Here is a 27,828-nt window from a genome sequence, read left to right as displayed (position 1 = left end):
ATACTCATTATTATGTGCGCCCTAGATGATAAATACACACACACACACACACACACACACACAAGCATGCACAAATATGGACCACTATGTCATTAATTCCCATATCCATAATTTCATCGAATTTTCCCTCTTTTTAAAAAGGTCAAAATTAGCAAATAATTATTTACTAATTTTAGTAACTTACATGCTTCATTTCCTCTTCTAAACTCTAATGAAATATTATATTAGATTTTTGTACTTACTTTTCACTGATGAAAATAAATTAAGAAACTGCTCATGTATATTCATAAAGATGCGTTCTGAAAGCAGTCAAGCCAGCTGCCATATATTTCATGTACTAATTTCACTCCTTAAGTATATTTAAGATTACATACGTATATGCTATAGCATAGGAAATTCATGTTTATTGAAAACCTACTGGTGCCAAGTATTCCTTTGGGAATTTTGCATGAAATTAATAACTATTATAATTGCATGATAATAACATAATATTATTTCCACAAATTAGATCACTGTATTATATTGGCCAAAGTTATTATTATAGCAATTGATGGTTATTGAGAGCAAAAGTACTTGAGAAACTAAAATATATATTTTCTGTTATTATAACAGCTACAAACATTTATCAGGAGTTCATTATATGGTGGCCATCACATCAATTTCTTTGCATTCATTATCTTTTTTGATTGTCACAACAACCCTAAAATGAGTACTAATAGCCCCATTTTACACTTGTGAAAACTGAAGCTCAGAAAGCGAAGTTTGCCCAGAGTCATGTGGCTAAAGTATCTCAGGACAAAAGTCCATGTCTTTCTACTACACCACACCACCTCCCATACAAAACGAAGCTAAAGGCAATCAAGGTTTATAGCAACCTCAAGTTTAGTTTGTTTCTCCACTTTAGAAGCAAGCATTTCCCTGGATTAATAATGATGATGGCAAGACTAGTGATACTAATAACAACCCTGTAACAACTGATTTCTAGAAAATTAGAAAATCGTCTTAACTTTTCTGCATTATTTTTGCCAGTATGCAGCTAAGATGGGGCCAACATCCAGGTATTCTGATTCATGGGTCAGGATTTTTAACAAGCTGATAAAATATTTAATGAGATATCTGGAGTAAGCAATTACGAACAATGATCATAGTACACCTCTTAAATGTGTCAAATCAATGTTGATTCTGGACAGATAATAATGCACTCCCACAGAATAAAAAGGATGCAACATTGATTATGTTTTTCATTAATATTTTAAAACTTCATCAATTTAGACAACACTAACTGAACTTATGATAATTTGGATATGCTGTGGTATTTTACCTTTGTACTATCAAAACCAAGAATGTGAAACCAGTAATATTAAAAGCTGCTTTGTGCCATATTGCTGCTTCCTCTGGCTAAACAAGTCTCAGTCTTATTCTCGCTCTCTGTCTTTCCCCCTCTCTGCTCCCCTTTCTTCCTCTCCCTCCCTCCCTCTCTCTGAGGCCCCACTGGGCCAACCCTCTTGACCAAACTAAGCCATTCATTTCCAGCTTTTCTTCTAACCAGCCCATTCTGGGCAACAAGATCTGCCCCTTACTCCCACACTTAGTAATTAATTGTGCTATTATTGTGAATTAATCGTACAAGCAAGTCAATGTTTAGCCTAATTAAGAGTGAAGCCAACAAATTATCTAGAGCACCACTCCAGCAGAATTTGCATCCAGCCTTGTATGAGCAGCCAATCAAGCTTCTCAGCTATCGACTCGAGCACTTCTGGGCTTCATTAAAACTTACAGATCAGCTCTCTTCGTACTCCGGCTCCTGAACCCTGCCTCAATCCTCCGTCCTTTACCCATCCCTAAATGCAGTGCTTAATTATAGGCACTGGAAATAACATTGTATCTCTTTTGTTAATTTACTACAATCCAAACTGATAGCTTTGTACTTCAGTTGTTTTGTGAGTTTAGGTCGTTTATAGTTTAACATTATTAAAGACCACTTAATTTTTTTCTTACCATTTCCCAAAATCAGTTTAGCACCTTTAAAAACAAAGGCACAAATACACAAAACATTCATTCCTTAGAAAGAAGTTATCAGTGCAAACAATGGCCACAGGGCAACCAATTTTCTACTTGAAGAGCAAGAACAAGTGAAAATCACAGTTCTTGACAGTAAAAACATGTATCTAGGCTCCTACTTGTAGATGAGTGGTGACTACAAAGAGAAGAAAAAGTTTGTGTAAGGAATCTGAAAGCATTATTGAAGATGTTGAAAATAGTAAACTTAGCAAAAAGTATTTGGAAAAAAACTACTGCCTGGAGTGAAAGTTTGCCTTGAATTTTTCCCACTAAAGAGTAATTCAGCCTTGGGAAAAATAATATGCTAAAACCTACACCTCTGACAATAGAAATTCAAGCTATAAATCAGAGATTCTTTTCTGATAAAACATGTGGACACACTCATGGACCAGAGCATTGGTCATTCTTTAAAAAATGAGGATAAACATAAGAGTTCCAGAGGCTAAGGCTTGAATCAGCTATGTACATGGACTTTAGATCTTCAACAATTTCACCCAGCATGCCAAGTCTATACTAGTCTCCCACTTGTTTATTTTTCGTATTAATGCTGGCTGGTTTTTGCTGCTCCCTCAATACATAGAAACTATGCATTTTGGATTTTAGGAAAGTGTCCATTTCAAATATTCTGTCCCACCAACCTCCCTTGGTCCAATCGCCATACTTACTAAGGGTACTCAGTACACTCAGGGGAGTCCTCCATAAGATTTCTCACTAAACTCATCAGAGAGGAAACAGAACAGACAGAGTCTATTCCATTTCCATTATACCCACCACCTAATTCATACCTTCATTCTGTTCAGGTCCTAAATATGAACACTAATACTTATTTTCAAAATTGCCTGTATCCCTTTGTCTTATTTATCAATTTCTCTCTGAAATACTTAACAAATAGATACATTAATTAATATTTATAATAATTCTTTAGAAAAGGCTTTGTATCAGGAAAAAATTAACACTAGAAAAACATCAGCTTGTTCATATCTTGCCCTAAATAGGGGCACTCTTTGGAAACATTCCAGTTCACAGAGGAATTTTTATCAGTGAATCAAATATCTAACAGCCTCAGGTGCTAGACACAATACTTACCATAGTAATACCGGAATAAGTCCACAAACATATAGATGTATACCTATACATATAAGTGTTTACATATACCGCTATTCAAACCTGTTTTGGAACACAAAGTTTACTTTTTAAAGGGGCCAAACACATTACAAAAAAATACGTGCTTATTATCAAGTTCACTATGCGGATTTCTTCAAAAGCCCATTAGCAACAAGGCAGGCAAATATTTCAGCACTAAGTTTCAGAAATTCAGAAGAGGGAAGATTTCCTTCTTTTCTGTGAAAACCCCGTGATTCACTGAGACAATCAGTGCTGAAAACATGCCTTTTGCTGCCATCAGGTGGCCGTTTTCGGAACATTCTTATGAACCTCAGCCCTGATGTGCCAGCTTTGCTTCCCCATCACTTCATTCCTCGTGCATTATACATGGACCCCCCTTTGGGGAACAGGAATATTTGAAAAGACCAAGCAAGCCTTTCCTAAATTAGGACTTTCTACTATGGATGCTATAAAAATTACATTACTAAAAAATTCTTCAGAAAGACAACTTCAAAAAGTGTTTGAAGTGTCCAAAAGCTAAAAATCCTTCCCGGCCCTATGTGACCTGCTCAGTCTCCAGTCAGCCAGTAAAGACCTGGACTTTGGAGCACACCTCTCTCATTAATACCATACAAAGAATTACTAAATAGACTGGCTTTAGGACATTAGTTGAACACAGAGGAAATCAGAAAATTTATTCAGAATAATTTTTAATCAAGTCAAATCCCATTACTGTGGGGGAAATGGTTTCGTGTTTCCTTTCTACGAGTGTCTCATTTTCTCAAGACTTATTCCTGTGTGTAAGCAGTGCAGCATATTTTATAGCCACTGCAAAAGTTCAACTGTGATTACTACATAAACCCCATTCTAATCTAGTAAATTCCTCTTCCTCTTTTTTAATTTTGAGTGTCTTGCCGTTTTTTCTCCCAAGAGATGGTTAATTAAACTGGGAGCATAATGGAAGGAAAAAGGAAAATTCCTACTTTAAAAGCAAAACAAAGACACAACACTGTGGCAGCAGCCCCTTCATGTTCTGAGAAGGCGGCAACTCAGAGGATGGGTTCTCTTGATTGGAAAATGCATTAATGTGATTTTTGCTATGAAAAGAAAAGCCTCAAATAAATCAAAGTGGGCAAAAGTTGAGTCAAAAGAGAACTAAATTGCTCTAAATATTAAAACAGAGGAATTCTGCAAGTTATTGGTGGGGGGAAGGGCCCCAGAGAAAAGAATAGCCAGGGATGTTTGGGGGGTTCCAAAATCCAAAGGAAACTGTATATTAAAACCACAATACTGCGCCTGTGGTTATGACATGAATTCCCTGGGAGAATTTCCCCAGCAGGGTCCGGTTTAAGCCTGTGCTTTCTGTTCTACCCTTCCTCTGCAGCCCTTCACAGGACCACCTAGTGTGGGGACTTCCATTTCAATCTCTCACTTAATGTGAGCCCAAGTCCTTGTGTCTGGTCTGTACTTGGAAGTTAAAACTCAAGTCCCTAAGTTACGGCCTCTGAGCATCAGTTCATAGGCTTACTGCCCTGGTTTTTAGATCCTTCTTCATTTTTGTCTTCTAGGGTTTTTCCTGACTTTTGGGTAAGCTCAGCTATGCACTTCAAAAGAGTTTATTAGGCTGTATTATATTTTCCAGCAGTTCTAAGGATTTTGTAGTAAGAGAAGTTTCAGGTTTCCTAGTCGTTGACCTAGTAGAAAAAGAAGTTGCTCATAAAATGGCTGAATGGGAAACTCTGCCCAGGATCAGCACCTTCTCTGAAGCAGTACCCTCACCTACAACCTCCCACATTTATATAAAGATGAATTTAGTTTCACCTTGGTGGATTAAAGAATAAAACAAGTTACTATAAGCAGCATTTTGTGGTAAAAAGCATAGAGGGGCAGAAAGAGAGTCAAAAGTGAGAGGAGATATGGATTATCTGAGCCTTAGTCCCTTTTAGCTCAACCAGCTAACTTCCCTCTTTCCCTCTCCTTCTGACTGCCTCTCAGCTTGGCTCCCCAGAGATGTCTAAAACCACAGCGGTTAGTGCACACTCAGGGAATTCACTGTAATGACAGAGCAGGAGCAAGGCAACTTGACTCTTTATCAAGTCAGTCATGGCTAAAAACTCTTGAGGTTCTCATCTAGATAAACCTAGGGATTCTGTTCTCTGTAAAAAGGGATCAGGGGACCCCAGAGTTTAGCCTAAATTTACACTCATTCCTAAAATTGGCAAGTGCACATACACACACACACACAGAGGCACACAAAACCTTCCCCAGTCTAGGAAAACTCTTTTCTTCTTCTCTGAAACTCTACAGCCACCCAACACTCAATTTAGTCCTGAACTCTTCCAGTTTGAAAAGGAGTCCTAAAATACATGAATAAAATACTTCCATCATGGAAAATCCTAGAAACCCTTTTGGGAATGGTTCTAGGCCAATATTCCTAGAGAGATACATAAACAAGCACACACTGAAATCCCCAATGCAAATCGGATTCAGTGTAAAGAGTCCTGAATTCCCTCCTACCACAAACAGTCGTCTGATATAAAACCAGCCAATCATGATGTCTGTATGCTCCCACCCCGTGGCTCCATCATTCCCTGCCCTGCAGAGGATGAAGAAATGCCTCAGATAACACGGTGTCTCTGAGAGGACCCCAAATGTTCTCTCAGTCATATCCATTTGCTCTAAGAACTGATTTTCCTTCAAGCTGACATTCCTACTTCAAAGTGTTCACTAGCTCAAATGATGTGTTTCATAAAAGTTAGTAATATGTCTTTTATAAATGATGATTTAATTTTTTTATCTGTAGAACTAAAGCATTTGTCCCGTGCTTTGAATTTTTTTAATGTAGCACTTTTAAGACATCCTCTCAGTAAAAGATCCTTTTCCAACAAAGATGAGCCATATTGGTGAAGAGTTCAACAGTTATGTAAGAATCTGTGATATTGTATCTAGCCTGAGAATAAAAGAGAACCACTTTCAATTTCAGTTAAGACACACAATAAATTCTACACTAACCATTCCCTTATTTCCTGTGCATATCTCCTCTTTCTTTCAATTTTCAAAATCAGCTTGAATGATAAAATACAGAGAATAGCTAACAGGCACATGAAAAATGATTAACAGTGTCAGCCACCTTTCAGATCTGGCTGTATTACTAAAATTCACTTCTTCGTAGTTCATCTCCTCTATTGTTGTTTAAAATGGAGATTTAATTAGAATATAACTTGAAACAAGTGGCAAAACCTCTCTAGTTCTCAGTTTCTTGATCTGTAAAATGGAGATAAAATACCTATTGCATAAAGACATTGTGAGGTTTAATTGAGGCAATTCCTGTCTGTTACTAAATGCTCAATAACTGTTAGCTCTCATTTTATTATTAGCTATTGAGTGCTTTACAGTGTGCAAGGAATTATTTATTACTGCATTTAATCTACTGCCTTCAAATCTGCTTCCTTCCTCAGAATAAGCATTTCTGGTTAGCACAGACCTCATTAACTCTATATAAAACAAACAGAATTAGATAAAAATCAGCTTCTGAGCAAAATATATACGTTATATACTATATAACTCATTATTTCCAGCAACAACTTAAAAAGTGTAATTTTTACATAGGTCCCTTCCTCTGGTCCCAGTGCTTGCAGTACCCAAAACTTCACAGAGAGCCCTTTGGTGGTGTTGGGTAATTCTAATTATTACCCATTCTGCTACCAGGGGCACTGCTCCAAGGCTGAGGTATATGCTGACTAGCCACAGTGTAGATCTGTGACTACATCACTTTTAAATTAATAAAGCCATCATTCTAAGTCCAAAAATTAATTACAAATTATTTTAATAACTTTCTGAAGCTTGAACATTCAAAATCACATCCTTGAATGTACCACTTGCTAGTATGTACTAAAGTATAAATCTTGTGAATTATCTTTTTCCCTTTACCATGTATCTCCTTTAACCACAGGGGAAAAAACAATAAAATTTTAAATGAGCTTCCATTTCAGTATTGAACAGTGGTGGCCAAAATCTATACATAACATTTAAACAATTGCACACTATAGAACTAGATGACAATCTTGCCTAGCCTACATCTAGAAGAGAAGGGTTACTTAGCTCTCTGACCTACTGGGGAGAATAGATCAAAACCTTCCTTGGTAACTAGTTCAGTGTACGACAAATATTTAAGGTAGTTTAGTATTGTCACTAATCTAATTCTCAGTGCTGTAGGCTAAGCCAATCTCCTTATATTCTGCCCTTAAAACTTACTGAGAGCAAATCAAGAGGAAATTATACTGAAAGACCAATTCTTGTGTTTCATTATATAATGAAAGAACTGGAGAAAGTTAGAAAAAAGTCTGCAATCCACTTAATAGCACATCTTCATGCCATGGTGATCTGATAAGTATGGATCACAACCTTGGATTTAATACAGGGTGGCCCACTTTTAAAACGACCCATTTATAACAAAGGTCTCTCTGTTGGGACTGTCAAGAGAGAAAAATAAATGCCACCAGTATCAAACACTTTTATTTAACCAGGCACTGTAGAGCAATGGAATCACAAACCTAGAGACCTTCATCTTAGCCCCACTCTATTAATCATGTGAATATAACAAATCAATAAGATTTCCTCATTCTCTGTCACTATAATGAAATTAATACCTGCCCTCCAACTATCCCATAGACAAGACCTAACGAATAAGGAAGGAATCTACATAGATGTTATACGCTTTTTGGGAAAAAGATTCTAATGTCTTAAGTAAGAAAAATGCACAAACTATCCCTAATTAGGTTAGAATATTTGTAAAGGAGATTTAGACTACTACAAACTTAAAAAGTCTTGAATTCTTACGAGTTTCAAACATAACACTCACCACAGTAGAAAGGGGAAAGATAACCTACCCCATGTTCCCATCCATTAGAAGAATCGTGTTGTATATGTGAGAAAATATGAAGAGAAAGAGAATTGTGCTGAAGAACATTGTCATCCACGACCCATGATCCTCTCGAAACATTTTTAATCGGAGCAATTGACCTGAAATACAAATATTATTCAAAATCAGTGTACATTGTAACTCAAAATGCATACATCTTTGCTTCATTTCAGTGAATCTCTATTTCTCACTGTGTTTTGAGTACATGGGTAAAACCACTATATAATGTCCTTTTTGCTCTTTTGCAAATAAATGATCATGAATGAAGCCCAAGATAATACTCATATCACATTTCATCCTAGAATAAATAGTACTAATGTGAGAATCTAGTGTGTAGAGATAGTTCATTATGCTGGCATGAAAACAGATGAATTAGAGCACTACTACCTGCTATTTTTTATTTCACAAATATGTTCTTGGTTCATATTGAAAGTATTTAAGGCAAATGGTAAAGAAGTTGCATAAGCTCTGTATCATTTCCTTTTGCTTTCATAGCTCTATTCCCAATACCGGCCAGATGATAAAACCAAGGCCAACCTCACTTATAAGAAGATCCAATTGTTTAAAGTACCTGAAAACTTGAAAGTGAAAAATAAATTCTCATCATAAGACACAGAAGGCTTAGCCTCACTCTTAGCTAAAATAGTGTCCATACCCCCTGTACAAGTATAATACATGCACAAGTGTGTGGGAGAGGCAGTCCAGTATGTGTGGGTGGTATTATGCTGGGTGTGGCTTCTGGCAAAATATAATTTCCACCCTGATGCCTAAAATTCCATTTACAAAGACAAATGCTAAAATTACAGAGAATATTAAAATGCAAACACTTTAAGGAGGAAAAATAATATATAAGATAAACTCTTAAGTAAAAATTACTAATATCAGAATTTGTCCAGAGAAATGTTGTGATTTATTGTAAAGAAGAGAAATCAGGGCACCAGTACCCTGCAAGGTGAGGCATTTGAAAAACCACGGAAGTAAGGAAAAAGTGAACATAGGTCACCTTGGCTGCTCCCAAGATAAATTTAGTCTATTATGCTTATCTTCATTGCTGAGAAAGTATTAATTTACCTAAATAATAAGGGAGATGATATACATATAGAAACTACAATTAAAATAAGGTGGCCCTGAAAACTTACAATAGAATTTCCTATGAGAAAATATTCCCTTTTTTTAATGATATGTCAAAGTTATGAAATATACATATTTCTATCTGGAAATTCTCTCTCTGGGGACAGACAGTATCTCTCATATAGCTTACTGAGCATATAAAGGAATAATCTTTTAAGATTTAAATACTAAACTTTCCCTTATATCTCACATTTATTAAAATAGCATTTTATTTTTTTAATAGACTTCAAACGTAGCTATGCAAAATAATTCTTCACGGCCTGCAAACTTCACTTTGACCCTGACCACACAGATTACCCTAACCCCTGTACCCTGGTAATTCTGACCTCTCTCTTCAAGTGCTTCTTTTTTTATAATTTTTTTTTATTTTTAATTATTATGGGTGTATAGTGGTTGTATATCTTTATAGCACTTTAGATTTTATTTGGAAACAAGGCTAAAAGAAAAATTACCCTAGCTAAAGTTTTAGATAGAACAAAAAAGAGAAATTTAGTTCCATCATCTGGTTTCTTGGCCACTACAAGAAAAGTAAAGGGCAAATCTGAAAGTGAGGGTGTATGTGACTATAAAACTAAAAGAAGAATGTAGAAACCCCTATACTGACACAACTGATACCAGCACTGTAAATTATAAGATTACAGAATTTGTTGATTAACTAAATCAATGGTAATGGAAATCCAGGGATTTTTAAGCCTCCACACAGCATATCGACAGGAATATTATAAATAGATATTAAGCACAGAATGCTTGAGAGTAAAAAGACATGCCATAAATATCTTAAAGTAAACTGTAAAGAATGTGTATTCACTCATTGAACAAACATTTAATGTGTGCCCATTACATGCCAGACATGGTTGTAGGTGCTGGAGATTCAGCTGTGACCAAAGCAGAAAGTGCTCAAAGTCGTTCATCATTTGAGTATTTAATGGAAATGTGACCTTAGTTTAGACTCGTGGGCTCTCTTTGTTCAGGGGTCCCTTTGCTGCAGGTCCTTTCAGCTTCAAACCAAGACCTATGTATTTAATTCAATAGCTGATCTTGAAGAACTTCAAAGACCAGCAATTAGAGTTCCTTTAAGATTTAAATGTGAATTTCTTTAACATATGCATATGTCAAAAAATTCACTAAGAGATGTACTTTAAAAATCACATAATAATGCTGGTGATTTAACAGTGCTTTGCAAATAAAACATTGTGCATTAACTGTACAGGGGCTAAAATAATACAAAAAGAAATGTGACAGTATCATTTATGCTGTCATTGCCAGGCTCATTGTCTGGCACTAATTTCAGCCACTGGAGTTATTAAAAACAAAATGGCAGGTTAACACAGCTTGAAATTCACTGGAAGAGCATAATAAACGTGCTGCAATATATTAAGTCCAGAACTGGTGTCATTCAAGTGTTGAGTCAAATCGCATTATAAAAATTTCACATAAGATATTTGAAGGTTAACTCAATGAGTGACACTCAAATTCTAAAAACATGTACTTATATATGGCCATCAGTTCACTGTTCTCACGAATGATTTTTTCATACAGTCTAATCAAACCAAGAACCTTGGCACTACTGAGGATGTCATAAGAAAATATACTGTCTGTCCTGTAGGGTGACCATATGTCTGGTTTGCCTGGGACAGCAGTGGTTTATAATTGTTGTCCTGGAATAATTAATAATAGTGACCTCTTCCTTTCTTAAGTGTACCAGTTTGGAAAATAAATTATATGCTATCTTTCCCATAAGTCACAGAATTTCCAGATTTTTATAACACTTTCCTTTAGAAGAGTTTCATGAGATAACCAACAGAAAACAATCCTTATAGGTCAACAGAAGTTAAAAAAAACAATCACTAAGAGGGGTACGCTTCTGACATGGTCAAAAATAATTTTTATTTTAATCATAGACGTATTTGTAAATCTGAGCGTATATTTATGTTATTAATAAAATCCACCCAGACTTTATAGACCATCACCTTTGATATGGTCAAGGGGATTGGAAAATATAGCTTAGAACAATCAGAAGCATTCAGGTGGTCCCTATATATGTGATGGAGGTGGAGGTCAGAGGGCACAGGGATTGATGATTATGAATGTTGGCTAAAGTCAACTGAAATGGCCTAGAACTTCAGAATTTGTCCTGAAAATACAGTAGGTTTAGGACCAATAAGATGTCACAAAATTCAAATAAAATTAATGATCTAAAAGCATATTAAAAAATAGACCAGGCGCAGTGGCTCATGACTGTAATCCCAGCACTTTGGGAGGCCAATGAGGGAGGATCGCTTGAGGTCAAGAGTTCAAGACCAGCCTGAGCAACATATGGAGACCCCATCTCTACAAAAAATAGAAAAATTAGGCATGATAGCACACACCTATAGTCCTAGCCACTTAGAAGGCTGAAACAGGGGGATCGCTTGAGCCCAGGAGTTTGAGGTTGCTGTGAGCTATGATACCACTGCACTCTAGCCCAGGCAACAAAGAAAAAACTATAGATAGATAGATATACATACATACATACATATATACATATACATATACATACACATACACGAAGCCCATATATATTATGGCAAATTGAGGTAGAGGTAGACAAGGATAAGAGAGAGAATTATGGACAAACTACTTGGTTTCTTGGCTTTTTTTGCTGTTGTGTCTCATGAGTAAAAGAATAAAAAAGAAACATTACCTTTCTACCTGCCAGACTTTTTTAAAATCACTAGTTCTAGGTCCCGTTTCTTCAGGAGTGGTTTCATAAGGACGCCTGAGCAAATAAATAAACTAAAGCATTTCAAAGGAGAAGGAGTATATGTGTGTGCTTTCAGGTAATAGATGGGGTAACCCTACAATTAGAAGGTTCTTAAAGCAGATCAGACAGTGCAAGGGCTTCTAGTTTCATAAAGGATATAAGGATTTATATGTCTCCAAGGTGACAGAGCCTCATTGGGGAGTGATTACATGGATGCTGGTGAAGGCCAAGGTATCCAAGGTCACGGCTGTGGAAGTCTAGGTTGTCAGACTGAGCTGGCCCCAAGGGAATGGGGCCAGCAGGGCAGCCACCCACCTCTACAAGGAGCACAATGACCTGAGTAGATCCCGGCCACCTTAGACTCACGGAGCCAAAGAAGTGATAGAAGACCATTACCCAGGCAGCATTAAGAGAAGGGGTGGAGAGGTAATTACAAGCTGAGGGACTTATTTTCAGGATCCAGATAAGCCCTAAGACTTCTGTAAAACTTTAATGATAGAAAAGGTGATCTGAAATATTATTAATATTGTACTCTCTTCTTATGTTGGTAAGCAGAAACTCAGAGCAAGATTAGTTTAGAGGAAAAGGCATGGCATTACACATAGATCTTGACCAGGAATTATAAGAGGATGAATAAAAAGGTACTTTTCCTCAAGGAGAATCCAAACCACAATTAACACCATTATCCATTAAGTCTTCTGCTCCAAATTCTCCTATGTATGATTTGACCACCCATAAACATAAGAAACAAATGGAATCTGCAGTTATTTAAAATAGTATATTTACTTTGTTGGAATCAAAATATAGTCAACGTCAGCATAGCAGGCATTCCACATACCAGTAAGAATATTCTCCATTGCAAATAACAAAAACAGAAAAAAATCTAAGACGGGCTTAATTATAAGAAATCTTTCTTTATAGGCTTCCTTCTCATATTTTCTATGTTTTTTCTCATATTTGTTCCCTAAACCAAACAAAATTAATTTTATGCATCCAATAAATGTTCAGAAGGTAATGTAGGTGTAGTTTAACTAAAGGAATGGAATGACTTCAAGCAAGGCTTGATCCAGCACTCAAACAATATTATCGAGGTTTGATTTATCTTTATTTCCAAGCTTCCATTTCCTCAGACGGGGGGGTCTCATCTTAGCTGGCTCCCTCTACTCTCTCCCCCAGCACACACATTACACACCTTTTATTGTCCCACGATGACTGTAGCCATCCTGAGGAATGATTCTTCATTTCTGTTCATGGAGGAAAAGATAACGCTTTTGCCCTAGCATTTCTAGAGAAGTCATGAGATTCATTCTTCGGGGTTTATTTGGGTCCTGAACCAATTACCACAGCCACAGTTATGAAAAGCAACGATTAGCTAAGCCTATGTCACATGCTACACTCCCAGAGCCAGTTGCAATTAGTTCCCTGGCACCACCTTGATCCCCAAAGGCAAGTTAAGTTTGACATGGTGCTGAAGAGGGTAGAGCCATAGATGAAAGGGCCCTGGCTCCTTGATTCACTGCTTGGAAGAAAGGTGCCTGCCATGTTTTGGGCTTTCTGTGAGTGAGAAATTCAATTGGTCTGTAGTCATTATATATTTTGGAGATTTTTATTACTGCAACTAGCATTTTCTTACCAGATAAAAGATGATTGATAGAACAAAGGCCCAGAGAAGGCAAGAAAAAATGTTTAAATGGCCCACATGAAGCCTTTATTTGCTTTATCTTTTTTTATATTCCTGGTTAGCAGCAGAATATGTAATAAAATATTTTTATTGAATGAAATACTGATGGCCAGATTCTAGAAGGAAAATTAAGACCTGCCCTCAAGTCCTTCAAAAGAAAAATTCTGTAAGTAAAATATGGAGAAAACACACCTTTCTGGTAATGATGCATTGTCATCATTCAGACTGCTCAACCTCAGAAGACCTCAGGCCCAACACTTTGTATAATTTATTATCTGCTGTGTGTGTTCTACACCTGCCTATAAACTGCAGCACAGCAGGGACTACATTTGTCTTCTATACTGCGGTGCCCCCATGTCCTAAATATTTGTCCAGTGGATAAAAAATGAAGGGATACAAAAACAAAGGAACAAACAATATTCCACTGTGTGGAATTCTATCTTTCTAGAGCTCGCTCCTATTATACCTGTCCTCTGAGCCTTAGCCCTTCAGTTCTTTAAGCTGTGCCCTCCCCCATTTCCTCCCCATCTGTTAGCCACCTCCTGAACTCTGTTCCCTCCTATTTAGCATGAAATTCCTGTTTCCTTACCAGACTTTTCTTTTCATCAACACCCTGGTTTCCTGGGCACCCTATATTTGTCTTACACTTCTGCAAAACCCCAACTCTGACATAGAGCTACAATTTGTTTTCTCTGATTTTGGTAAACTGTTGCAGAAAAAAAGTTAAACATCTCAGTTGATAAGCCACTGCATAATCATGATCCCCAACTTTAGCTGCTGTCACAGCACTGCATGTTAACACTTTAATGCTTTTCCCGTCCTTGTCAATTCTGTTTCCCATTCTCCTTAATGCTGTTTTCAAATTTCACCCCAAAGCTCCCATTAAGCCCCTTTCACTTTCAGAATTTGACCTTGGTCCCAACCTCAAGGTCATATTGTTTCCACCCAACATAATTTCCCTCAACTTCCTGCCCACTCATATTCATCCACTTTCCTACTTTCCTGGTTGTCCCTTGTTCCTCAGAGGCTGCAGTACTCCTCCCAAAAAAGACCCACTTGTGCCTTTTTAAAACCACAGTCTGCCTTTTCTTGGGGCCTTGATTCAGCCATCGTTTCTCTCCTTTGTATATCCAGTCTCTCCCTCTGTCCTCATTGTATTTCCTCTGCCTCTTGACCCCATGTCCTTGAACGTCCATCCAGTCTGCTTGTCTTCTCATCCAGACTTCAAGAAATAGTAATCTTTATCACACACACTGAGATCTTGCTTGCCATGAAAACACTCCACTGAAATTGTTCTGGCAAATGTTAATAACCTCCACCACTGCCAAATCCAGGAGGACTAGATTGGCCTTTAATTTACGAGATGCCTTGGCTGTGTCTGACATAGCAGTTCTTCACTGTCTTTTTTGACACTCTACTTTCGTGGCTTCCCCAACACTAAATGTGCCTTTTTTTTCCCCTATTTTCTGATTATTCTCAGTCATCATTTTAGGCATCTCTTCTTCTCTTTGTCCCATAAATGATGTCCCTGTGGTCTGTCCTCAGTCCTTGTCTTTCACATATTGCTACATGATCTCATCCACTCTCATGGTTTTAAACATCCAGTATCTCCAGCAGAGACTTTTCCTCCTGAGCTTCAGACTGGAATAGTCAGCTACCCACTGACTACCCAGGAGGATGTGCTCAGAGCAAATCAAACTCAATATACAAAAACAAATCCAAACTCTCCCACACACAATATTCCCCCACTTGCAACCTGACCCTTCCATCCCTGAGTCCACTTCCACTTATGACTTTACTATCTTATTTTCCAAATCACTGCAGGTAGAACTCATTCTTGATTTTTTTTCTTTCTGTATGCCCTCCATTTCAATGAACAGTCCTATCATTTTAGGTTCTTATATCCAAACTCTTCTCTTATAATTTAGGTTCCCATTGTTTCTTTTTTTTTGAGACAGAGTCTCACTCTGTTGCCCGGGCTAGAGTGAGTGCCGTGGCGTCAGCCTAGCTCACAGCAACCTCAAACTCCTGGGCTTAAGTGATCCTACTGCCTCAGCCTCCCGAGTAGCTGGGACTACAGGCATGTGCCACCATGCCCGGCTAATTTTTTGTATATATATATTTTAGTTGTCCATATAATTTCTTTCTATTTTTAGTAGAGACGGGGTCTCACTCTTGCTCAGGCTGGTCTCGAACTCCTGACCTCGAGCGATCCACCCGCCTCGGCCTCCCAGAGTGCTAGGATTACAGGCGTGAGCCACCGCGCCCGGCCTCCCATTGTTTCTTGATGAGACTGTTGCAACAGCCTTCTAATTAGCCTGCCTTATTCCAGCCTTCTCCATCTCAAATCCACCCACCATGTATCCAATACAAATTTGGTCACATCACCTCTTCACTTAAAAAAATCTTGCAAGATCACCACTCCCCCATAATTTAAATCTAAGGTCCTTAACAAGGTATACAAGGCATCACTTGATTCGACCCACACTTACCTCTCCTGTCTCCCCACTCCCCACCTTTCACTCCGTTTCCATCAACAGTAAGCAGGTTGCAGTTGCTCATGCTGAACCCCCAGCCTGGCATAATCTTCCTTCCTTCCCATCACTCGACTAACTCCTATGCCTCCTGTAAGCCTTAAAATACAGATCAGAGATGATCTCCTCTAGGAACTAATCTTCCTTATTAAATATTTCATATATTGGAGTACTAGAAAGAGCAGATAGGATGGACTCTCTTGAGAGGTAGTAAATTCCTTTCAGGGCTGACAAGGAGAAATGGCCACTTGCCAGATATAGTTTAAAGGTCTGGATTATATGACTTTTAAGATCCAGTCAAATTCTGGGATTATATGGGATTATATGATTCTTTTTGTCAGTGAGAGATTAGCTCAAAATCTGTTAACTCAAAAGACTGTTAGTTCAAGAAAAGAAAGTATTATCCTTACCCATTAAAAGAAAAAGTATTCCTCCTTATGTTTTATCTGTCATTATATGCCTCTGTAATATATAAAATGAACCTACAGTGACACATGGATAACATTCTTTAAAGGCCAAGTTAATACTTAACATTTTAAATATTAGAATACTTGACAATAATTGTAAGCCCTACTTCTTATGGCCAAAATAAGAGAATAAAAGATAAAATGAAATTAGATCATAGCACTTGAAAATTAATGGAAATTCATTTCCAATCAGACTAAAACAAGTTTATGAAGTATTCATCACAGATTTGTATGAATTTATAGCTTATAAAAACATGATATAATTTTTTTGTTTAAGGTTTACTAATTTTAAAGTGGCAGCAGAATAAAAATAACTGAAATAAGAGAATTATTTCATGAATGGGAGATTAACCAAAAAAAATCTTTCTAACAGACCACACCAGAATACCATTGTGGGGGTTAGGATATTCTAGTTATATAAACATAGTTTTATATAATAAGTATGAGATCATAAAACTTTTGTACTCTAAGGGCACCATTGCATTAGTATTCAGATTAAATCTGTTATTTTAGTGTACAAAGAGAAATGAAAAACATTGAGCAGATGGTTATCATTCCTTATTAGGAATAGGAGCTTACTCATAAAATGTTTGTTATACACTGAATTTGGCAGAAAAATCAAACATTGAGAATTGAAATGTAATTATATATAATACTAAAAATATTATTACCATGTGAAATTCAAAAGTTCTAGAAAGAAAGAAAATAAGAGCATGGTTAGAATCCAAGCAAAAATGATAGTGTTTTCAGATCTAAAGTTTAATGTCAATTTCAAAAGTGTGGGTATTAAAATAATTCTTTAGTAAAATACAAGTCTACTAAATAAACACATGTTGACATAAATCATCCTCAGTAACACAGTAATAAAACTTCCATTACATTGGGAGAGTACAAATATTAAATTTTACCATTATAATGTGGCTCTTTCCATTAAGCCATCCTCAGTTTTAACTAACTTAAATTGCTTATTGCTCAACAGGAAAAAACAGAACTCCAAAAGGAAATAAAGGGTATTTATTTATTTATTATCATCTATTTCTTTTCCTTTTAAGAGAAACCTAGCCAGAAAATAAAAAGAATGCTAAATTAAATTACATCTTAGCTTATAGCTCAAGATAAGATTGATCAGCAATCTAATTTATGTATTCATGTAATATTATGCTCTATAATTTTGGTGGAATCAATTTGCTCTATATTTTATAGATATGTATTAAGTGAAATCATCTTAAATACCATTTTTAAGGTCAAATTCATCAAGTATCAGCAATTTTGTGTCATTCAACCTAATAAAACATAGCAAGCTTTCATAGGTCTAAAACAATTATTTAAAAATGTAATTATTTCAAAATTTAATAATCAAAAATTTTTAATCTATTTTTCTAATTTGAGTAAGATATAATAAATACAATATTTTCTGAAGTGTTAGAAGTTGTTATAAAAATTTTGTATTTTAAAATGGGCAATGGGACAGAAAGTATAGTTCCCTATTCTTAAAAATTAATATCACTACTATTAGTAAATTCTTACATCATCATTTTACTGAAACCAATTTTGAAAACAATAATATACTTTTGAAGGAAGTTTTTATTTAATTTCAGGCATATATTAATCCAATTAAAAAGGAAAAGTTAAATGGTCAAGACTAATCCCCTGCAGGGTGATTTCCGTGGTGCTGAGCAATCCTGATCAGTCACTAGGTTGGACGCCAGCTCCCTGACTCTACACAGGGTGGAAGGGAGTGGAGGGTCTTCCTCCCTCAAACATAAATAATGGGAAAGCGAAACCTGGCCAGAGGCCAAGATTCTGCCATGTCACCCACATTTCCAGTATTCCTATTATCGGTATCCATGTATTCAGGTCTCTGACTCTTCTTTTTATTCTGAATTTGCTTTTCATTCACAGCTTTCCACAAGTCCTTTAACTCTTTCAGGCTGGTGTCTCGTACATGCAAACTTACTACTCTCTCCGTCCATTCAATGTATAGATTTACAAAAGATATTAAAAATTCATAACATACAAGTTTAAATGATCGAATAGTAGTATCAAACACAGAGAGGTGTTCTTTACAGTTGCTATGCTTTTTATTCCCCAGTAATACCCCAGGATAATGTATTGCAACCCCTTTTCTTAAAATTGAAATTTCTTAAAATTGAAATTCTTAAACCGAGGTGTAATGACCCACCAATGGTCACACAACAAATTTTAAGGCAGAGTCTAGGACTCTTTTGAGATACTTTAAGGTGAGTTAGGACAGATCTATCAATTATCATTTCTTTCAAGCCAAGAGTAAGGACTCTTTGGACAATTCTCCAATAATTGTCTGAGTCCAAATTCAAGTAGAAACAAAAGAGCAGGATGCAGCAATCACTTAGGTGATCACTACCAAAAAGGATCTTTTTACTTCAGTTGAAATAAAAGTATCCTGAAAAAAAAAATCAATCTAATTTCATGAAATTAGAACAAAGTAACAGACTACCAAAGTATTTTTATTAAAAATTTAATGTTATTTTACATAAATTCTTTTATGATGTAGTTGTTTTCTCTATTTTATCTAGATTTCTATGCTTAAAAAAAACTATAAATAAATGGTATAATTTTAAACATTAAGTTTTTATGTTAATGATAGTAGCTCAAATGGTAAATTCTTAATTTGCTTGCTAATATTCTTATAATGAGAATATTTATTAACTGCATATTTGTTGAGTGCCTACTTATGTGCCTGGCCAGTGCTATATATTGTAAATATTAATGGTTAGTGGGGAAAACACAACAAAAATACATTTTCAGGCATAAAAAAAGGGTGAGAAAGCAAGAATAGTAAGCCAAAATTTAAAAGAGCACCAGCAGGAAATTTTAAAATCTAGGGTTGCTTCAGGGCCAAAGGCCCAGAAGAACACTAAGAAAATAAAATAAAACTAAGCCTGGGCGAGGCCTCTAGGCCTGGGCCTTTGTTTCTCCCAGAAAGGTGAGCCCTCCCTTCCTGGAACCGGTCTTTCTTCCTTTCCTTGTGGCCAGCAGTAACCAGAGGAAGAGAATGCGCCTATGGAAGGGTGAGGTTTGTGTTCCCTTTGAATGAGCCTTCTCAGGTGTGGGAGTGTTGGGGCATCCTGGTCTTAGGGCCAGAGCCAGGGCTGTACATTGCAGGGATTGAGGGTCTCCAGGGTTCTGTACTCCCCCAACCCTTTTTCTGACCATCAGCCAGCTCTGCCACTTCCTAGCAGTATGTTAGGCGAGTACCTTAATCTCTCTGCTTCTGATTCCTCTTCATTAAAACGGTATTAGTATCTACTTAATAGAGTTATTTTGAGAGTTAAATAAAAAGACTTAGAACAGACTTAGGACAGAGCCTGACATGTGGAAGACGACAGGTCTCTTGCTATTAGTACTTTTTAATTTTCTGAGAAGCATTCAGTTCCCTGAAAGCTTCCGTGAGCCCAGGATGAAGTCAGAGCCCCCGCTGCACTGTCCCTGGCCCTTCTCTGATCCCAGAAGATATTTTTTTAAGAGAGGGTCACTCCTGGCTGTTGTCTGAGGAGTCCACTGTAATATATGCGGGAGTTCTGATTAAATTCTGATTTCTCCCAGTCTCCTTTCCTTCCCCAGCCTTGACTTCTTGAAAAAGGCTGCAGGGAGAAGAAGTGAAATGACCTTTTGACTCCTGCAGCAGAGTCTCACCTGAGTAGAACTTAGCATCCTTCTTTCTCCTGTGTCCTTCCTTCTCAGGGGAGAAGATATTTCCTGTAGTCACTAGAAAATTCTGCTACAAAGATGTCCTGATATTTGTTGAATAAAGGCAGGAAGGGATGGGGGAGTACTTGGACATGAGTAATAAAGATAGTATTTGAACATTTAGTGCTAATTATTCTAAGAGTCTTATATGAATTAACATATTTAATCTTCACAAGAGCCCTATTGGGGGGTACTGTCATTCCCATTTTAAAGACAAGGAAGCTGACTGACAAAGCATATTTTATCTTAGGTCACACAGCTAGTTAAGAGGCTGAGCTGGGGTTTGAATTTAGATAGTTGCAATCCATTGCCTTAGTTTTTAATGTGTTTAGTATCAGGTTGAGAAGGCATACTTGGATTTTTGTAGAAATCCATGAAAGCTATGTTAATGCCCTTTGCTTTTTGATAAGTTTTTTTAGTCATCTGCCATTTAATTGTATTTTATTTGTAATATTTATGGTTCATATTCTGATTATAGAAATGATTGCATATTGTAGAGGACTAAGAAAATATATGAAGTATTAAAACATTTAATTACCCATAACCACAGGATATAGCAATAACAATATTAATGCTTTCCTCTTCAATAGATTTATTTTTGGATTTTTGCCTAAGTTTTACAAAACAGGTTTCATAGCATTTATTTTTCCTTCAAGTTTTTATTATGGAAATTTATAAGCATAGTCAAATGTAATATAACTAAAATAATTTTGTGGAACCATCACCCAACTTTTTTTTTATTTCAGCATATTACAAGGGTACAAATATTTAGGTTATATATATGTTGCCTTTGCACAACCTGAGTCAGAGCTTCAAGTGTCTCCATTCCCTAGATGGTGCACACCGCATCCATTAAGTGTGAATATACTCATCCCTTCCTCCCCCTCCCATCTGCCAGACACCTGATGAATGTTATTACTATGTGTACACTTAAGTGTTGATCAGTTAATACCAATTTGATGGTGAGTGTATGTAGTGTTTGTTTTCCATTCTTAGGATACTTCACTTATTAGAATGGGCTCCAGCTCTACCCAGGATAATACAAGAGGTGCTAGATCACCATTGTTTTTTGTGGCTGAGTAGGACTCCATGGTATACATATACCACATTTTCTTAATCCACTCATGTATTGCTGGGCACTTGGGTTGTTTCCACATCTTTGCAATTATGAATTGTGCTTCTATAAACATTCTAGTGCAGATGTCTTTTTTATAGAATGTCTTTTGTTCCTTTGCATCACCCAATTTTTAACCCTTGTTAACATTTTCCAGTCTTGTATCAACACCCCCCCCATTTTTTCTTTCAATATTTTAAAGCAAATTTCCAACACTGAATTAGTATAATATTTACTGATTGTCAACATTGTCAAATATTATCATAAATTATTTATATCCAAAATCAAGAAAAGGAGATGCTAAAAGCTACTCTAAGGTCTTCATTCTTTGCAGCTTATAGCATGGTACTTACTTAAAAAAGCTAGAGGACACATGAGAGTTGCACTTTGGAGAGGGATAGTAATGAATTTAGTTTTCCAGTATAGAGCTTGACTTGCCTATGTCTTATAGCTCTTTGTTTTTCATTTCTCTCTTAGCATACACTGAAAGTTCTATTGCTGGCACCATGTCATATTTTTCTCTGTGAGCTCAGGATGTAGTATAAGGTTGGCAAACAGTTTATGGTTAAAGTAGCTACTCAACAAATAGCTAGCATCAAGGGCTCGCAGTGAAGAATTCCTAAATTAGAATTAGGTTTCAAAACAGAAAGAAATAATCCATGGAGATATTTCTTAATCTCACTTAATATTGGTAGGTTATAGAATCCACCAACAACTTCCGAGGATTGAAGAGTTGATGAGCAATTATTGGTTATATTTTGATGGTATAAAAAAATTTCCTAAGAAACAAATTGTTACAAATTATAACAGCAACGTTTATAGAATATATTTTGTAACTGAGGCAGTGTTTCCAGTGATTTACATATATTAATTTATTTCTTGTAAAAATCTATTATTAACCTCATTTTACAGATAATGAAACAGGTTTTTATAAAAATTATCATATAGTGAAATTTTATTATTTAAAAAATAAATAAAAAATCTAAGCTTGGGGATACTGCAAGTTCAGATGAACTGAACCTGGGTCTCCTGCAGTAAATCAGGATCCTCCAAACAATCAAAAGTTGTCCCAAAGCTGTAGTATCTCTTGGATTCTAAATTTGGCAAATATTCTCTGGAGGAAAACAAGCCTAATTTAAATCCTCAGAATTCAGATACATTATACTATTAAAATATGAGCTCAAAATAAAAATTCACCAAATACAAAAAGAATGTTATCATGAGTAAGAGCTGACAGAAATAGCAAGTAAAATTTCAGACAATACAAGGACTTTAAATATTGAAATTATCAAATAGAAAGTATTTTAAATTTGCTATGTCTCAACACGCTAAGGCATCCTTTACCCACCTTAAACATATGAAACATAGTTATAACTTTTGATATATTTGCTCCTAATTATATCAACAGTGTCATTTATGGGTTCTTCCATTAATTTATTTTTCTTCTCATTATGGATTATGTTTTCCTGCATCTCTGTGTGCCTGTTAATTTTTGATTAGATGCCAGATATTGTGAATTTTCACCTTCTTGAATGTTGGATATTTTTGTATTCCCGTAAGTGCTCTTGAGTTTTTTTCTGGGATGCATTTAAATTACTTGGAAATGGTTGATCCTATTGCATCTTTTTCTTAAGCTTTGTTAGGCAGGATCAGAGAAGTTTTTAGTCTAGCATTAATTTTGCCGCACTTCCATCCTTCTGAGTACTCTACCTGATGAGCCACAAACAACAAGGTTTTATCTCTCTGCCTTGTGGGAACACAAATTATTCTCAGGTTTGTGTGAGCTCTAAGAATTTTTCCTGTGTTCCTTTTGAGTGGTTCTCTCCCAGTGTTGGGTGGTCTTTCACATGTCTGTGCTTATCATTACTCAAATGAAGAGCAAGAGAAGTCTGCAGATCTCTAGAATCATTTCTCTGTGCTCCTCCCTCCACTCTGGTACTCTGCCCTACAAAGTCTATCTGCCCTGGCCTCCCCACATATCCAACTTGCCTCAATTCAGGAAGACCCCAGGCTCTGCCTGATTTTCCCTCTTCCTGCACTGAAGCCAGGAAACTCTTCAGGAAGTAAGCTGGAGTGAGTGTAGGGCTCACTTATCTTAAATGGCAAAGAGAAGAGCTTAAAATCAGACAGCAAAAATAGATTATTTTAAAGGAATAATAATTATACTGATGAAAGACTAACCAGTAGCAACAAAGGATGTCATAAGACAGTGCTTTAAAGTGCTCAGAGGAAATAACTATCAATCTATAACTGTGTACCTGGCAAATTTATCGATCATACTGAAGGCTCCTGTTTGAAGGCATCAGAAAGCCAGCAAGGCAGCCAAGACTTAAAGGGCCAAGATTACTGAGAAAAGAAAATGCATTAGATGAGCCAAATTTATTGCTTCTTTTTCCCCTTGAGAGATTTGCTGATTTTCAGTGTCACATAGGGACCACATGGAAAAATGGGGCCTTAAGTTTGAGGCAGTGTCACTTGGCCAGAGACAAAAATTGAAATTCAAGGTTACAAATGCAATCAGGACATAAGGGACCACAATACCAGAAAAAGGAAACTCAGAATGCGACCCAAAATTCTAACACAATTTCCCATAAAGCTTTTGCTGACACCTCCTAAACTATGTAGGTAAGATCAAAAAGAGAATTGCTGATAAGAGAAAAAAGCTAAACATAAATTTCAGCAGACTGACAATGCTGAGAAAATAAAAATTAGAGTTCAGGGTACATCAAAGTAGAAGAACGTTGGGCAATGTCCAGGCTTTAAGTTGTGATACATAGAGGGCTATATCATAGGAGTAAGGACAAAGGAGAAACAGAGCAAACCAAAGAAAGCCTGAAACCCAGTCTCTATAAGCATGCCAGAAGAAAACTAAATTTTTTCTAGGGAAAATTGTATCATCATAAAACTCTACAATTCTTCACATTTATCTCTAATATTTAATTTAAAAAATTAGGCATGTAAGAAAACAAGACATAAAAAATGTCTGAAAACCAAAAGTAAAAAATAGGTAACATAAGCAGACTCATTGTTGATGCAGATATTGGAGTCATAAAACATAGAAGTCAAATAACTACAATTAATATGTTCAAGAAAATACATGAGAAGATCAGGAATTTTACCAAGGAACTGGAATGTGTTTTTTAAAAATCAGCTGGAAAATCTAGAACTGGACAATAATAATTTAAATAAATAACTAACAGGTAGATTTAACAGCAGTTACATATGTACATGCTATGTAATTCCATTTATATAAATTTCTAGAAAATGCAAACTAAACAGAACAATGATTACCTAAATGTGTAGAAGCATAGGAGAAAAGGATTACAAAAGCTCGTGATGATGGTTTCACAGCTATATACATGTATCAAAACTACAAAACTGTACACTTAAAACTTACAACTTATTGTATGTTAATTATACCTTAACAATGCTATTTTAAATAGTAATTATTAGTGTTTTATTACTATTAACATTAATAATAATTGTTAACAGTAATAATTATTAAATTATTAACAGTAATAATATCTTTTAGGAATTAAAGCATGTGGAATTTGAGTTTATGACAAAATAGGTCCCAGGGCAGAAGGACGTAAATGGAGATAATGCTGTGAAGTTTGTGGAAAGTGTTGGCAACAGTAGTTAAGGGTAGACTCTAATGTCACTTATCACTAAAAGAATAAAAGTATGTATAACTAATGAAGTAATAGAGTGGGAAAAATAAAATATAAAATATATTTCATTTATCTGAAGGAGAGAAATAAAAACTAAGGAAAGATAAGGTAAATCAAAAACTAGTATAGTAAATGATAGACGTAAACCAAAATACATTGGCAATTACATGAGTGCAAATGGACTAAATATTCCAATAAAAAAGCAATTGTCATTAGGACTTAAAAAATGAAAAAATAAACAAAAACAAAACAAAAACAGAGAGTATATCCCCATATGCCTTCACTTAAAAACTTCATGAAATTTGTACTGCAAGGAGAATGACTCTAACTCCAGATGTGATCGCAAAAGAAATATCTGAGGAAAGAAGGAATGGTGAGAAAATAAACCAATAAGCATGTATCAAATCTAAACATTTTTGTATAAAATAATAATAATAATAATCTCTACTTTGTGGGGTTAAAAAAAGAACTAGAATACTAAACAACAATCCCATGGAAGTAAGAAGAGGTTGATCATCGCTAAAATGTTCAAAGGAACTTTTATTATTTGGGAGGTGATTGGTTAGCTGTAGAATTGCTAGGTTTTTAAATATGCATAGTAAATTGTCCAGTAAAATAGTAGGTATTGAATGCATAATTTCCAAGCCCAGTGGAGGGGGTAGGAGGGATAGAAAGAGAAAGGAACAAACAGATAAACAAAATTAAATCAGTCCAAAACAACAACAACAAAAAAGAGGAAGTGGAGAAGAAGAAGAGAAAGCTGTGCTAATAGAAAACACAAAAATACTTGTTATAATAGAATCTAGTCCTAATATGAAAGTAATATATTGATCTTGCCAGTTACAAGACATGAATTGTTAGATAGAAAACTGATAGAAAAACCAAATCCAAAGATGTGTATTTGCAAGAGAAATGTGTAAGAATACAGAAGTGTTGGAAGTAATAGACTGTAAAATTATACACCAGACAAAACTACCCAAAAGAAAGTCAGGGTAGGTATTAATTTCAGACAACTTAGATTTTAAGTTAAAAAGCAATGTTAGGAATAAAGAGGATCATTACTTAATGATGAATATTAACTTCTCCAGGTAAATACAATGATTTTAAAATTGACAGACAAGATAGATTAAATATATAAATAAGATTGACTAAAAATACTGTATATAAAACAAAATATAATAGAACTATAAGGAGAAATTAAGAAATCTACAATCATACTGTGAGATTTTAACACTCCTCTCTCATTTATTGATGTCATGCAAACAAAAAACAAAAAGATTAACAAAGAAATAGTATGTTCGAATAATACAATTAAAACTTGATTTAATGGACTTTACATTGTATCCTGCAAACAACAATTAGAGAATATATATTCTCTTATAACACACAATGAAAACTTAAAAAAAATGACCATATACTATGCTGTTATATTAGTACAAAACAAATCTCAGTAAAGTTCAAAGATTAAATATCTCACAAACCACATTTCTAAACACAATGTAAATAATTAGAAATCAATAACAAAAGTCAAATAAGTCAAATAATTCTACACCTCACAATTCAGAAATTTAAAAAATACATTTAAAAATAACTCATAAATAAAACAAAAATCCTAATGGAAATTAATAAACATGTAGAATTCAATGATTACCAAAATACTATCTATCAAATATTTGGAATGCAATAAAAATAGTATGAAGTGACAAACTTGGTCTTCAACTGTTAATATTACAAAAGAAAGGCTGCATACCTATAAACTAAATATCCAACTTCAGAAGAAAAAGAATAAGAGAATAAACTTGTAGAAGGCAAAAGAAAATGAATATTAAAGAAAAGAGCAAAAGTTAATTAAAGGCCAAAGTATAATACAGATGATCAACAAAGTCAAAAAAATTTATATTTTATAAAACCAGAAAATCTCTTACTAGACTGATGAAGAAAAAAAAGAGAAGGTACTAAAAATATTAGAACTAAAAAAACTACAAACACAGCAGAGATTAAAAAATGGACAAAATCTTGAAAAAGATTTAACTTGCCAAAATAATTAAAGTATAAAAGCTGAATTATTCTATTACTAAAAAAAATTATTCAGTAGTTCAAGCACCTTTTTATAAAGAGAATATCTCTTTAGGGTTTAATAGAGTTCAAACATTCAAATAACAATTCCAATCTTTCACAAACTCTTTTCCCTAAGATTTTATTATTTATTTTAAAAATCTATTTGAAAAAGTAGATATTTATAATGGTAGCTAACATTAATTTAAATCTGAAATTCAGATGTTACCATTTATTTTTTTTCTCAGACTACATTCTATAGTTTAGGAAAGTCTTTCTCAGAAGAACTTAGGCACTACAACTCCTGAATGTCTGTATGAGAGGAGCTTAGGAGCAGCAATCTGATTGCAAGAGGAGAGAAGAGTGTTGAATCTAGTTATATAGCACTTTACAAAAAAATGAAGAACAAATCAATTATCCATAAAAGGGAAGGAAATGCCAGCCAGTGTTTGAAGACTGAAGCTCCATGATGCTTCTACTAATTTTAGGTAAAAATTAATACAACCTCTATGGAAAATAGTATGGATATTTTTCAATGAACTAAATATAGAACTACCCTTTGATCCAGCAATCCCACTACTGAGTGTCTACCCAAAGGAAAAGAAATCATCATGTCA

General features: G+C 35.3%; 1 protein-coding gene across 4 annotated transcripts in view; it reads right to left on the bottom strand.

The window, feature by feature from the left end:
• TMEM117 (transmembrane protein 117) overlaps positions 1–27,828 on the bottom strand; it is a 430,326-nt gene that overhangs the window by 330,910 nt on the left and 71,588 nt on the right. For 3 of the 4 annotated variants that reach the window (XM_069490727.1, XM_069490730.1, XM_069490728.1), the window contains exon 3: positions 8,055–8,187. The exons of the other annotated variant lie outside the window; for it this stretch is intronic. In XM_069490727.1, coding sequence (XP_069346828.1) covers positions 8,055–8,187 — 133 coding nt within the window. The remainder of the gene's footprint in view (positions 1–8,054; positions 8,188–27,828) is intronic. 4 annotated transcript variants of the gene reach the window in all.

This window comes from Eulemur rufifrons, chromosome 16 (genome assembly GCF_041146395.1).
Source record: "Eulemur rufifrons isolate Redbay chromosome 16, OSU_ERuf_1, whole genome shotgun sequence".
Classification (NCBI taxonomy): domain Eukaryota; kingdom Metazoa; phylum Chordata; class Mammalia; order Primates; family Lemuridae; genus Eulemur; species Eulemur rufifrons.
The sequence above is the reverse complement of the archived record's forward strand: the minus strand, read 5'-3'. Positions and strand labels throughout refer to the sequence as shown.